We start from the raw sequence: 12743 nt of genomic DNA, 5'->3' as shown, positions 1-12743 counted from the left end.
TTACTGGTATGAATTTCATTAATCACTTTTTTTTCTTTCCTCCTCAGCAGCGGGGGGGGGGGAATTCACTATCTTCCTGGATGTGTGTTCATACATCACTTCATTGTAAAACCTGTCATACTTAAGAGCTTGGCTTTCCTCTATTTTAATAATTCTGACGAGTCATAATGTTTCAGTTTGCAATTGCTGAAGTCATTAAACTTTAAAACCTATGATTATGTAGAAGGAAATGGTGCTTTCGCATGAACTATGTCGAAATGAAACGCAAGAAGAGGATGTGAACTGACTAAAAAGGACTGAAGGATAAGGTGACAGTGTGGTGGAGCAGGTAACATTATCGCCTCCGCCATTACCATCTTCACCTCTGTGGAATCCAGTCGTCTCCTGTGCCGTTTGCAGGCTTTCTTCTCTCATATTGTCATTGTTTCCCTCGGGGCGATTTGGTCTTTTCCCCTGATCCAAAGGCTGTTGAGGTGCAATTGGTGACTCTAAGTATGATCCCATCCTTTCCAAGATGTTCCCCATTCTGTTTTGTGCTTTGTGCTACAGGCTCATCGTGACATGGGGTGAATAAATGGGTTTTTTGAAAATGGATGGACAAACAGGTACTGCAGTTCGAGCCTCTGCGGTGCAGAGGATGTCCAGTGCGAAACTAGAAATCCCAAGGTGAGGGGCTGTTTATCGGTTTATCATACAAGAGGTATTTTGGGGTGAGAAACTCACAGGACAGCAAAAGCCTGAAACCATACCCACCCCCTCACACACACACGGAGTAGACTGCAGACCCACCAATTTTAGCAGCAGAAAAATCCCATTTCAAGCACACCCAGGAAAGCAGGAAAATGTAAAAGAGTGGTGTAGTCAGCATCAAGCAAAGTGATTGCTGATTCATAGTTTCACCTTGAATAACTTTCCCCTAACATAACGCGCAAATTTCTCCGAGATGTACGTTGCTTTGGAGAAAAGTATCTGCTAAATGAATGAATATAAGTATGAAATAATTTCAGTCAGTGAAAAGTTGAATCTGTGGGAAAAATATGTGAATTACCCACCTAGAAGAAAATTTTTCTCAAATAGTTCTCAAGAGATGATTAAAAAACATCTTTTTAACTCAGGTTCTGGTGGATGGTATCTGCAGGTTAAGTATATAATGTCCATTTCAGTCAAATTCCATTTGAAGTTTCTTGTTCTACCCTGCAGCATTTGTGTACCATCACTGCTTTTGATAAATCACTTTGAAATGGAAGAAATCGTTGTACATTTTGTACTCTTACATAACCAGACTTTAGAGAGAGTGATACAGTATGTATTGAAGAAACATCCTAAAATGGCAGTTCAGAGCAGACCTGTTTCTTTGAAAAATTGCAAAGAGCAGATACTGATTTTATAGACTTTCCTTAAACATGGTCATCAGCCAAGTCATTTGCGTTCAAACTTTTTCATGACACCAGGCTTAAGTACTGGAGAAATCTGGAAAACATGAAAGGTTTTACATATTTTAAAAACAATTTAAAAGAAACATCTACATATAGACAGTCTATTACATGACAAAAATGTCAAAACATTTATGAAGTGGTTGCATACTTTGGTTAACAACACAACAAACGATATAAAGCAAGCAATTACAAGCTATGGGCTGTAGGCGAAAACTTGCAACAAAATAATGGTGGGTCTGTTTTCTTAGGCTGGAGTTTGTGGCTTCTCCTCCTGACATGAAAAATCCTCCAAATCCATTGCCATTAAGGACCCTGGAGACATAATGTCAGTATGTTTGTGTTGTTTGGATGTGATACGCTGTCAGCACAGAATAATAAGTTTTGATTTACAAAAGTTTTTACTAGGAAACATTCTTTGCAGCAGAATGCATTGATCTCGGATGATTACGTTATCTGTACTGTTCATCATTAGTCTGCTCACTAATGTACGAGTGTTACTGCTTCTCTCACCCTCGGTGTAGTCCAAGTCCGGACGAGTGGAGACAAATACCCATGCCAGTCCCACCAGTAGTGCCACCACCAGGTTCACGACGATCCAGGGCTGCAGGAAGCGGTGCTCTGAACCCTCTGGCCTGATTTTAGGAGATGGGAGTAATTGAGTGTCTACATCTAAATAAAACAGCAGCACTGGAATCAGTTGTCCTTATTCTAGACATCACTGTCAAATATACAGTAGTGTCACTGCTGCTAGTTTGTATGGTGTATGTTCGTCCTATAATGATACAGGCTAAATTGCATAAATACAAACCAAGCTGCTATAGAGGTTCAGGAACTTGTATTATTCAGAGAATATAGGGTAGAGAAGGCTACCCATTAGGGATTAGAGGCATTCCTCAGCTTGCTTACCACAAAGTCGCATTGGCAGAGACGTAGAGGTTGATCCTGTCACTGGTCATCTGCTGGCTGAGAGAAAGTATCAAAGCTGCAAAGTACACTGCATGGAGAGAGTAATGACAAAGTTAGCTACTGTGTGCATACAGTATGTATGCTGCGAGGAGAGGAGAGCAGTCGGGAGGCTTCTATAGCAACTGTTACTTACAGAAGGAGGCGAGTGCTGCTGGATCCATAGTGAGGAAGCCCCTCAGGGCTACAGAGGCCTTGGCCAAGTTCACTCTGAGAGGGTGAGAGAGACCCAACAGAATGGATGCTCATTCAGCTAGAGGGAGAGATTTGCCTTTCAACAAATACCTACAGAGACCACCCATACTCATGAGTCTGGTCTAAAGTGTTAGAAGGAGATATTTCTTACAACCCGTTTTGTTTTGTTTAGGGGACAGCTGGTAGAGTAGTAGTTAGAGATACTGCCTTTGGACCCAAAGGTCACAGGTTTGATCCCCACCTCTGGCTGTAGTACCCTTGAGCAAGGTCCTTACCCTAAATTGCACCAGTAAAACTACCCAGCTGTGTAAATGATTGTAAGCATGTAATAAAGGTGACCTTAACATTGTAAGTTGCTTTAGAGAAAAGCATCAGCTAAATGAATAAATGTTTCATGCAAAGGTATGGTTTTTGCTACCTGTCAAAGGCAGAAACAGTGCTGATGGCCAGCAGCAGGTACAGCAACGACTGGGCTGGGTAGGCCAGCGTGTGATACTGGTTGAGTAGGTTTGACAGCGTGGTGAGCTGCTCCCCAGCTAGCACATACACCACAATGATGTTCCAAACTGCGTATCCTGCCAGGAATCCGTGCGAAAAGAGCCCGATAACCCTGTGGATCAAGGCAAATGGGATCACTGTTGGGAGTTGAAATTGATGCAACCTTGCCTGGCCTCTACGTTTCCTCACTGCATTCTATGGTTAATTCCATCATGATTTCTACTTCTCACCTGAAACCACTGTGCACTCTCAAGGCCACATCCCGGGTGGTCCACAAAGACCTCATCTCCAGGTAGTCTTCTATTTGATTTATCGGCTTACCCACATCCAAGCGGTCTGCCGCATGGAACCGCCCTGCACCAATGGCAAGAACAATGATTCTCGTGTACCCTGTCTAGATTGCCCTCTGTGGCTTTGATGATGGAGAATCATACTCACGGTTCTTCTCAATAAACATTTTGCCGACTGGTTGACTGTGGCCTTGAGGGGCAGAAAACAGTGAATGCTGGGGGATGGAGGGAAGTGTATCTGTGATGATATCTTCATCTTCAATGTCCACCTCATTTGAGTACTGCCTCTCAGTTGTCTTTGGTTTCCTGTCGTAGGAGGGGCAACTATGTCACATGAGCACAATCTACTCTTGTTTTGTCACAGCATCTATTCCTCAGACATGCCACTGTTTTACAAGCAAAGACAATTTTGGTTTCTTCCAGTGAACGGTGTACACATGGCAGACCCAGCCTTGTAATGAGGCATCTCACAGTCCTCAGCACCATCCTGTCTGGTCTCACTTCTTCTTTTTGGGCTTCCGGATTACTTCTTCGCCGTCTGTCTGCTGTTCCACCCCATCCCCTCCATTTGCCATATCAGCTTGGGCATTTTCTCCGTCTCGATCTGTATCTAAAAAGATGGTCTGCTGAAATTTTCTATCTGCAAACATACAACTTTTCGGCAGTACCACACATCAATCCTCAAAGGCCTGGAATGCTGTCTAGCATATACATATCAAAACAGCCAAAAACTGTGATGCACATTTTCTGTGGGACAATAAGAACAATATCACACTGATTATCACAAATTGCTCATGATGATCAAAATCACTGAGACCGAATAGGCAGGATGTCAAAAATGACTTTCCTTCTTGCACGAGACTGAGAAACAGGGTCTTCTGCGTTACCTGGAGTCTGTGCCTTCTTTTTCTTCTTCTTCTTCTGTGGTTGAACGTCTTGGGGTTCTGGAGTTAGGGGATCCCTGCTCTCAGACTGTCTGCGACTGACCATCCCCTCCATCTCCAGGCCGGGTTCTGGCAGTAAGAAAGAGTCACCATGGGAACCTGTAGCTGCAGATATATTCAGCTAAGTACTAGATGACAATTTCATCTTTTCCAAGAATCCCAAGTTCTATGAGAAAGAAGAACTCTGTTATACAGAATTAAATAATATAAATAGGGGGGTGCAGCAGGTTTGACCAGGGCCTGCTCTCTGGAGGGTCTGGGGTTTGAGTCCTGCTTGGGGTGCCTTGCGATTGACTGGTGTCCTGTCCTGGGTGCGTCCCCTCCCCTTTCAGTCTTGCACCCTGTGCTGCCCGATTAGGCTCGGGATAAGCGGTTGCAGACTAATACAAATAGCACTCCGCTATGGTCCTCGGCATTTATTGTTCACCTTCTGCATCCTCAGCATCATTGGACTCTTTTTTTGGCTTCTTCTTCTTGGTTTTGGCCAGGGGCATTTCGTCTGAGCAGTGGGAGGAACAAAACCAAACAAATACGAAAAGGTTGTTAATAAAATTAACCGCATTGGAGTCTGCACTTTGTCAAATTTACAGGTAATAGTGTGCATCCAGTACCATGTGTTAATTAAGCTGGGTTTTGGGAAATAGAAAATCGGGACTGTCAAAAATTTACACGAGCCTGAAATTAAACATACATAATGCAAATGTTCGGTTTATGGGCAAAGCATGACACATGATAGTCCTAGTATGAGAAGGTCCAATAATGGAGACTGAGAGTGACTTGGAGAAGACTCGCATTCTAAAAGTAAGCTTACCTCCAGTATCCAGACTATTTTTCCGCAAGCATAAAAAAAGAGGGCAAGAGATAATTATGAGCTTCAGTGCCATGTGTCAGGAGATGTCGTTTTCTGTTTTTTCCAGATTCATCCCAAATTACTTATCTATCCAACCTGAGTTGTGAATTTTCTAGCAACAGCTCATTTTCACGGGAGGCAATTTTCCGATGCTGGCGGACTGGTTGACTGACCGAGGCCTGAGAGCTTGCGTTAGATTAGATGCAATCCTTGATTGCCTTTCAAATCAGCTGTGACACAGCTCAAAATAGGAACCTGTCTCTGCAATGGCACAAGAGTAACAACTGCATCTCAAAACAGAAACAAAGGCTATGCAAACTATCTGTTAGTTAAAAAAATAAACATAGCTGTTGAGCTTTTAATAAACTTGTAGTTTATATTTTGTCATTAGAATGATTTTTTGTATTTTCCTATTGTACATATGCATTTATCATTTGTTTTCTTTTAATATAGTAGGACAGTTATTTACATTTATTCATTTAGCTGACACTTTTCTCTAAAGCAGCTTACAATGTTAAGCTACTTCACAATTATTTACCCATTTATACAGCTGGGTAATTTTACTGGAGCAATTTAGGGTAAGTACCTTGTTCAAGGGTACTACAACTGGGGGGGGATTCAAACCAACAACCTTTTAGTCCTAAGGCAGCACCTCTAACCACTATGCTACCAGCTGTCATAATTTATAATTATAATGCCTCAAAATGCACATTATAACTGTAATCATTAAACCCCTTTAATCTAATTATGCTGTGTTTGTAAGTAATTTTGACTCTTTCAATGTCACCGTAAGATATATTACATTTAAATTTCAGTAATAAATGTTATACATGTCACTTCAAAATGGATATTTACTTTGATATAGTATTTGGTATTCGCAAAGTTGTTTCTATAGTGTTTTATGAAAAGTGAAAATTCACAGCTGTTTCTATAACGTTTTGTAAAGCAAAACATCATCACAAAACAGTAGCTCAATCAAGCAGAAAAATGACTGACCCACCTTGGCATGGGGGGCAGTGCACGCGGTCGTCGCTGAAAGAACAAAAAGGGATGTTTGAGTTGAAAACACACACACTACATCATACAGAGTATAATGTAGAGAGTTCCATGTATTTGACAGGAAGCACACGTATCAAGGGAATAATGGGAACCCCCACAAATTCCTGCAAAGGGAAGGCCCATTCAATATAGTCACACAAAGAAAACTTGCTGAAACTTGGAGCAAAAAAAAAAAACTAGTACACATGAAGGTAACATGTTGGGAATTTCACTTAATAGTGAATAAGCAGAAACAGAAAAGTGCACAAGCCATGAGAAAAACTGCTCTTAGATGTAGTCAGCTAAATCTAACGAATGATGACGCACTTTGATGGTGAGAGACGCTCTGTTGTCCCCACCTGTATTACACTGACAGCTCTGAAGGATGATGTGGCACATTTATACTGAGCTGTTTAGACAGAAATCCGGCTACTGGTTGACACTAGTGAAGAAGAGCTTTGACAAGGAGCTCGGCCAGCGGCATGATCACAGCGGCCTTAGGTGGGGACGCTGGATGTGGTGGTGGATGTGTGTGTGGCCCATTCCTGAATAAGCCTAACACACCAGAAAAAAATCAGCGCCAGGAAATACTACTAGGGCACAGGTGTCTCCGTATGGAGGTGCTCAACAGTGTGTTAATAAACAATGCGGAAAACCGCACCAAAGCAGCAGTCAGTCCGGTTACAGAGGTTGATGCGAGAGACAGAGAGGGCATAATGCCCATTGTCTGAATGTCACTTCTATAGGCAGCTACTTGAGCAATGTGTATGAGCACAAGAGCAGGCACCAGACAAACAGGCTACATTTTGAGAGTCGTGTGTCTGTATTGAAAATCCATCATTTGATGTTGAAAGCGCTTTTGTTTACGCCGAGCTGTGTGCCACCTTTGGGGAAAAGCAACTGCCAGATGCATAAATGTAAATCAGCGCAACGTAACAAGGACTCAGCCTCAGTGACTAGAGTTGGGACGTTGTTAAACTTGCACTTAAATTAAGTTAATTTCATTCAACTTACGAGAGAGCTAATATCGATGAATGGAATGAGTTCTATGATTCTGTGATTTGATTTATTCTATAATTTGCTCAACCTGACAAGCCCTATTACATAATTAATCACATGGCTCCCGGACATGTTGATGGAACAACATCATCTTCAGTTTGTAAGTTTTATTTTAAATTTGTTTAAACAAAAACTTACTTTACCTTCACCTGGGTGTGACACGACTATTTCATCTTGTGCAGAGACAAGGTCTAAACGAGAGAACAACCTGACAGCAACATGCAATACCTGTCACCACAGGAGATGGTATAGTCTTCACAACAAGGTTCGCAGGCATACAGTCAAGATACATCGACAAACCTCCATCTCACGGCTCTGACAAACCTTAAAGTTTCCTTGGCTGCAGCACACGGTGCATCAGAGGTCCAGCGAAAGCATGTTCTGAGCTATCCTTAAGCAAAAGGTTTCCCCGGTTTCACCAGAAACCCAAGGACGGCTGAGGATCTGCCCACTTAGCCCAGGGGTGTGGGGGGGGAGCAGGCCTAATCCCTGGCTAAAGCTTCACCGTGAGGGCATCTGCCAAGGAGCGGATTACTGAACGAGAGATCACATACAAGGTTGAAGAGCTTGCACAGATATGTGCAGAGAAGGAAAGAGTAGTGGACAAGAGTAATAGAAATGGAAATAATTTCATTGTGTAAAAACTCCAACTCAACCACCCTCATTTACCCAGAGCACATTTCACCCTCATTTAAACTGTGGATCGTAGAAGAGATTGAGAAAACGGGGGAAATAAAACCAGCTAGCCGTTACCCAGCCCCCTGCACCTGGTTGTGTTTTAGGAGGTATAGTCTGCTCTGTCGAAAGCTCATGTTCCAGCTCCCTTGCTGTGTTGTGATGTTAAACTGCTCAAGTGAAAGTGACCGTACACCTCCATCATTCATTCGTTTATCGTTTATTGCATATCATCTGTGATTTCGTATTAGGAGTTTGGTCAGTTCGGAGCGCAGTGGGTTTGACCAGGTCCTGCTCTCTGGTGGGTCTGGGGTTCGAGTCCTGCTTGGGGTGCCTTGCGACGGAGTGGTGTCCCGTCCTGGGTCTGTCCCCTCCCCCTCCAGCCTTGCGCCCTGTGCTGCCGGGTTAGGCTCCGGCTCCCCACGACCCCGCATGGGATAAGCGGTTTCAGGTGATGTGTGAGTTTGGTCAGTCTTCAATAGTTTGGTCTCAGAAACCGTCTCCGAAGCACCATCTAGTTTATTTACAGTTTCATAGGCATCAACCTGAGAAACATCACACACTTACTGGTGGCAAGGGCCGTGGAGGTGGGAGTTGTGACCGCTGTATGCCCACTGACTGTATAGAATAAAGGTATAGGGGAAAAAAAGAACATCCGTGATTGTAATGCATGTAGAGTTAAAGCCTCTCAACAAAACAAACTATAGCACCTTGAGAGGTGGAGGATTAACTAGTTCTTTTAAAACTGGTAGAAATTTAAATTTGCTTTTTTGACTGGAGGGGGATGGGTGGACTGGTATAGAGAGACTGTGTGTTACAAACGTATCGGTATTTGACTTTGAGGTGTTTAATGCAGTGATGTATCAACTTGTCATTTATTGGGAGGGTCAGCAAATGTTAGCAGCAGTACTGGAGTTACACACAGACACTGGGGAGGACATGGACCTTTAACATTAGAGGAACACGCCCCGCCCCATGTGATATTCCTATAGTTTAACATTAGCTGGCAGGTGCAATGCACTTTCATTTGCTTGCTTAGAGATATACAGAGTTCATTTTACAACTCAACCAGATGAAAATGTATTCAATGCAGCAGAATCATCACTGATCAGTGAAGACTGAAGTATCAAGTAAGTTAAAGTTGAACGGCCTAACAATCTTGTCGCAAAATTTACAATTTTGAATTGTTCAGACAGCAAAGCAGTTTCTTACCTGTGCATTTTCGACTTCCATTGTCTAACTTTATATATTCGTTAGCACATAAATAAGAAATAGTATGAACCTGAAAACGTATGACATGTGAGACAAGTTACAACAGATGTCATCGCGTCATCGGTTCTTCCGACGCGCACGGCCACGCTGGTTACCATGGTGCTTCGGACCGTTGCCATTGGAGATTCGAATTTAACTTCCGTGTCAAATTCGACCGTAATTCCTGTACTATTAGCGCACCACGTAGGTTTACTTGGCATCGTGCAGCGCAGCGAAAATATGACATCGTTAGGGTTTAGTAACAGTTGCTCACTTCGTAAACAACCCATGAGACGAAGCAAAACGCAGTCATCCTATATTTATGACCAGGAATTACAACTGCCCATGAAATTGTGATTTGCAAAACCTTCTAAAAATATAAAATACTTATGAAAGATTTTGCGGAGATCAGTTTTTTAAATTTAATCAATAAATCAGCCTTACGAAAATGCCCGGTGATACATGTCGTCGCATATGAAGAAAGATTTTCTTTAGGTTTTAAGATTTTTCGTTGTGTGTTAAGCCCACCGCTGCAATATCTATGTACTGTATATAAATGAATAAGGGTTTCTGGGGGACAATAACTTTGTCCAGTTTTATCAGTGATTTGAGAGCCAAAGGTAAAATTAAATTTTGATAGGAAACCCTCTCTTTCAGGAGTCTGCGAACAAGCCGAACACCAAGAGCACAGCTTTTCAGTTTTGCGTTTCATACTCTTCTCTGGCTTTTCGAACCCGTCCTTCTTTCAATCCCCGCACCTGTAATTAATTAGACCCTTTCAAATTGGTTTTATTTACATGAAAATCTTTTTCCAAGCATCTCTGTCCCTTTCTGTCTCATTAGTCCTCTCCCACCGCTCATATAATTCATATTTTTCCTGCCGTCCGGTCCTGCAAACTCAAGATACGTCGGTGGGCCGCAGCCAACTGGCAGGGACCCACTGGGGTTCATCCTGCGCTCGCTTCACAGCCGCCAGCAGCTGGACACAGGAGTCCTGCAGCCCATCGTTCACAATCAGATGGTCAAAGAAATGGCAGTGCTGGGACTCCATCCTCGCCCCTTCCTCCTCAATCTCCTGGAAGTCCTCTTCCTATGACAGATTCACAGAGAGGAACTGCATGAGCTGTGCAGTCAGAAAGCGAGCAAGCATAAGGTACATTCTCACCGCTAACAGAAGATCGTTTGTGGAATTGTCTTAATGAAATCGGCACCTTGGAAAGATGGGGTGATCCACATAAAAATAAGTTTTTTTTTGTCTGAAACCAACTTACTGTATAATATGAAATTTCATATTGTGGTTCTATAGCTTTCCACCAGAGGTCAGTATAGGAAAAAACATCAAGTCTGGCCATTTTAGAGACCCATACAAAAAAAAGGCTGCAGAAATTCTTTTCTTTTAAACAGGTTTAAGCAACACACACACACAGTCTGAAACCACTTGTCCTAAGCAGGGTTGCAGCGAACCGGAACCCAACCTGGCAACGCAGGACGCAGGGCCGGAGGGGGGGAGGACACACCCAGGATGGGACGCCAGTCCATTGAAAGGCTTCCCAAGTAGGACTGGCGCCCCAGAACTACCAGAGAACAGGACCCAGCCAAACCCACTGCGCCACCATGCCCCCCCCCCCCCCCAGGTTTAAGCATTAAAGGTAAAATTAGTCAAACAGTCAACAAATCTCACTCGGAAAGGTCGGTTCACGTAACCGGCGGCAGTGATCCGGGCATTCGTTCGAGTCAGCTTCATGCGGGCAGCACTGGGCGGCTTCACAAAGATGATGTAGGCCCTGAGCTCATGTGTTCTTACCACACGAATTCCCTGCAAGAAATGTACCGCTCTTCAGATTACTGCACACACTGAGAGAAAGACAGACAGACAGGGAGGACCTGCAGCTCACATGTGGCTCGATGTCAACAACACAGATCTTCCCGCTGTCCAGCACACTCTTGATGGCATTAATGCTGGTGCCGTACAGGTGGCCTCTATACTCCCCGTATTCCAGGAATCTAGACAGAAGAGACATGTAGATGCAACATACATAACTGGAAATGACACCTAACAGCAAATACACACACACACAGTCTGAAACTGCTTGTTCCAAGCAGGGTCGTGGCAAACCAGAGCCTAACCCGGCAACACAGGAGGGGGAGGGGGCACACCCCGGCTGGGAGGCCAGTCCATTGCAAGGTACTGTGAGCAGGACTCGAACCCCGGACCCACCAGAGAGCAAGCCCTACTCGAACCCACTGTGCCATCACACTGCTCTCAGCAAATACATTCAAAAAAAGAAGTATAACAAAGAAGAGAACTGTGGCCAAAACAGGCAGGCCTACCTGTGGTTGTATACCATGTTCTCAAACAGCTCCCTGCCGATGAAGTGATATTCCCTCCCCCACTCCTCGTGGTGTTTACGAGGTCGTGTTGTGTCTGGTAAAGACATTAGGACATTCTTGTAAAGGATAACACCCAACAAGTCGCAGCGCAGCATTAACGTCATGTGGCTCAACCTCAAATGCAACATTACCATATTGATGCTATTATTTAACATTATTAGCCAGTTATCAAAGGCATTTCAAGCACGCTGAATTGTGTAGAGCTGACATACGTGGCACCGGCCCCTGGAAGGTGTTGGGGTCCATTGCGATCAGCCTTCGCCGGAGCTCATTGACCCCCACCCCAGAAGGACCTGAAGGCCACAAACACACACACGGCTGCTTGATGCACCTCATTCTACAGTCTCTGGGTGATAAACCAGGCAATGAACACACTGACACTAAGTGTTCCTTCTCAACATCAGCTCCTCCCAACCCCTCCTTACCCATGAGAGCAACGAGGCGTGGTTTGTCCTGCGGATGGCGCCGGTGTCGTACCACCTCCTCGTAGGGGTTTGCTAGGATGCTGTAGCAACTGCTCGGGCAGCGGGAGTAGCAGGACTGCGAGTGGTTGCTGTGGGACTTCCTGCGAGACAAACGCATGCTGCGGCGGAATCCCGCTACAGCAACCAACTGCTGCCGTCAGCCCCTGGTATTCCAGGCAGCCAAACACTCACACACACACACAAAATCATCAATCTTTGGAACTGCAAATGAGGCCTGTGAGCTAATGGGAGGCAAATCAATGACATGGGCTGTGGGTGAACCTGATGGACAGCTCACGATGGACCTGCCAAACGTTAGTTCTTCATGGTAATGAAGACCAGCTGCTGGCTGTTAGGTAGGAATCGTACCTTAATACAAGGCAACTGGTCTGAACACAGAGAGAATCTAATAGGGTTGTGGAGGAAGATGGGCTGGATGTCCCCATGTAGAATAGTGCCTATTTTGATTGCATTTGTCACCAAGGGAGCTCCATCCTTGTGTGCTAGGTGAAGTAATGAAGTCCTTTGTCTTTTTCCAGTGGTCCATGTGGTCACCTTCACCCCCCAACTAACAATAGTCAGTACAGCAGTGGTTCGAGGGGAGAGGGAGCGTGGAAACCACATTACAAATGACATGGAAGGAAATATTCCCTCATTTAAAATCACATTGCAAACTTATCTACTTGCAT

At 44.2% G+C, this 12743-nt stretch overlaps 2 protein-coding genes across 3 annotated transcripts in view; both read right to left on the bottom strand.

Annotated features, from left to right (window-relative positions):
- Positions 1–1070: 1070 nt before the first annotated feature.
- LOC108920667 (transmembrane protein 237A-like) lies at positions 1071–9146 on the bottom strand. The gene is made up of 13 exons (XM_029256822.1): positions 8516–9146; positions 6177–6208; positions 5138–5151; positions 4754–4825; positions 4270–4395; positions 3884–3992; positions 3531–3688; positions 3323–3446; positions 3013–3204; positions 2536–2609; positions 2343–2430; positions 1947–2068; positions 1071–1748 (listed from the first exon to the last, which is right to left on the bottom strand). The coding sequence occupies exons 1-13, from the start codon at positions 8618–8620 to the stop codon at positions 1681–1683; spliced, it is 1284 nt and encodes a 427-aa protein (XP_029112655.1). The 5' UTR covers positions 8621–9146; the 3' UTR covers positions 1071–1680.
- Positions 9147–9939: 793 nt separating this feature from the next.
- The window catches only part of mpp4a (MAGUK p55 scaffold protein 4a), an 81603-nt gene continuing 78799 nt past the window's right edge, over positions 9940–12743 (bottom strand). For both annotated transcript variants that reach the window (XM_029256820.1, XM_029256819.1), the window contains exons 17-22: positions 12016–12189; positions 11803–11883; positions 11531–11624; positions 11095–11203; positions 10881–11015; positions 9940–10289 (exon numbers count right to left, since the gene is read on the bottom strand). In XM_029256820.1, coding sequence (XP_029112653.1) covers positions 10098–10289; positions 10881–11015; positions 11095–11203; positions 11531–11624; positions 11803–11883; positions 12016–12189 — 785 coding nt within the window. In that variant the 3' untranslated portion in view covers positions 9940–10097. The remainder of the gene's footprint in view (positions 10290–10880; positions 11016–11094; positions 11204–11530; positions 11625–11802; positions 11884–12015; positions 12190–12743) is intronic.

Source organism: Scleropages formosus, chromosome 12 (genome assembly GCF_900964775.1).
Source record: "Scleropages formosus chromosome 12, fSclFor1.1, whole genome shotgun sequence".
Taxonomy (NCBI): domain Eukaryota; kingdom Metazoa; phylum Chordata; class Actinopteri; order Osteoglossiformes; family Osteoglossidae; genus Scleropages; species Scleropages formosus.
The sequence above is the reverse complement of the archived record's forward strand: the minus strand, read 5'-3'. Positions and strand labels throughout refer to the sequence as shown.

Bases quoted from the DNA above. Each gene is read 5' to 3' on its own strand.
- LOC108920667 (XM_029256822.1), bottom strand. From the start codon at position 8,620: ATGCATTACAATCACGGATGTTCTTTTTTTCCCCTATACCTTTATTCT. The intron at 3,993-4,269 runs GTAACGCAGAAG...CCATCTTTTTAG, and splicing joins AAAGAAGGCACAGACTCCAG to ATACAGATCGAGACGGAGAA. The intron at 3,205-3,322 runs GTGAGAAGTAGA...CTTGATCCACAG, and splicing joins AGAGTGCACAGTGGTTTCAG to GGTTATCGGGCTCTTTTCGC.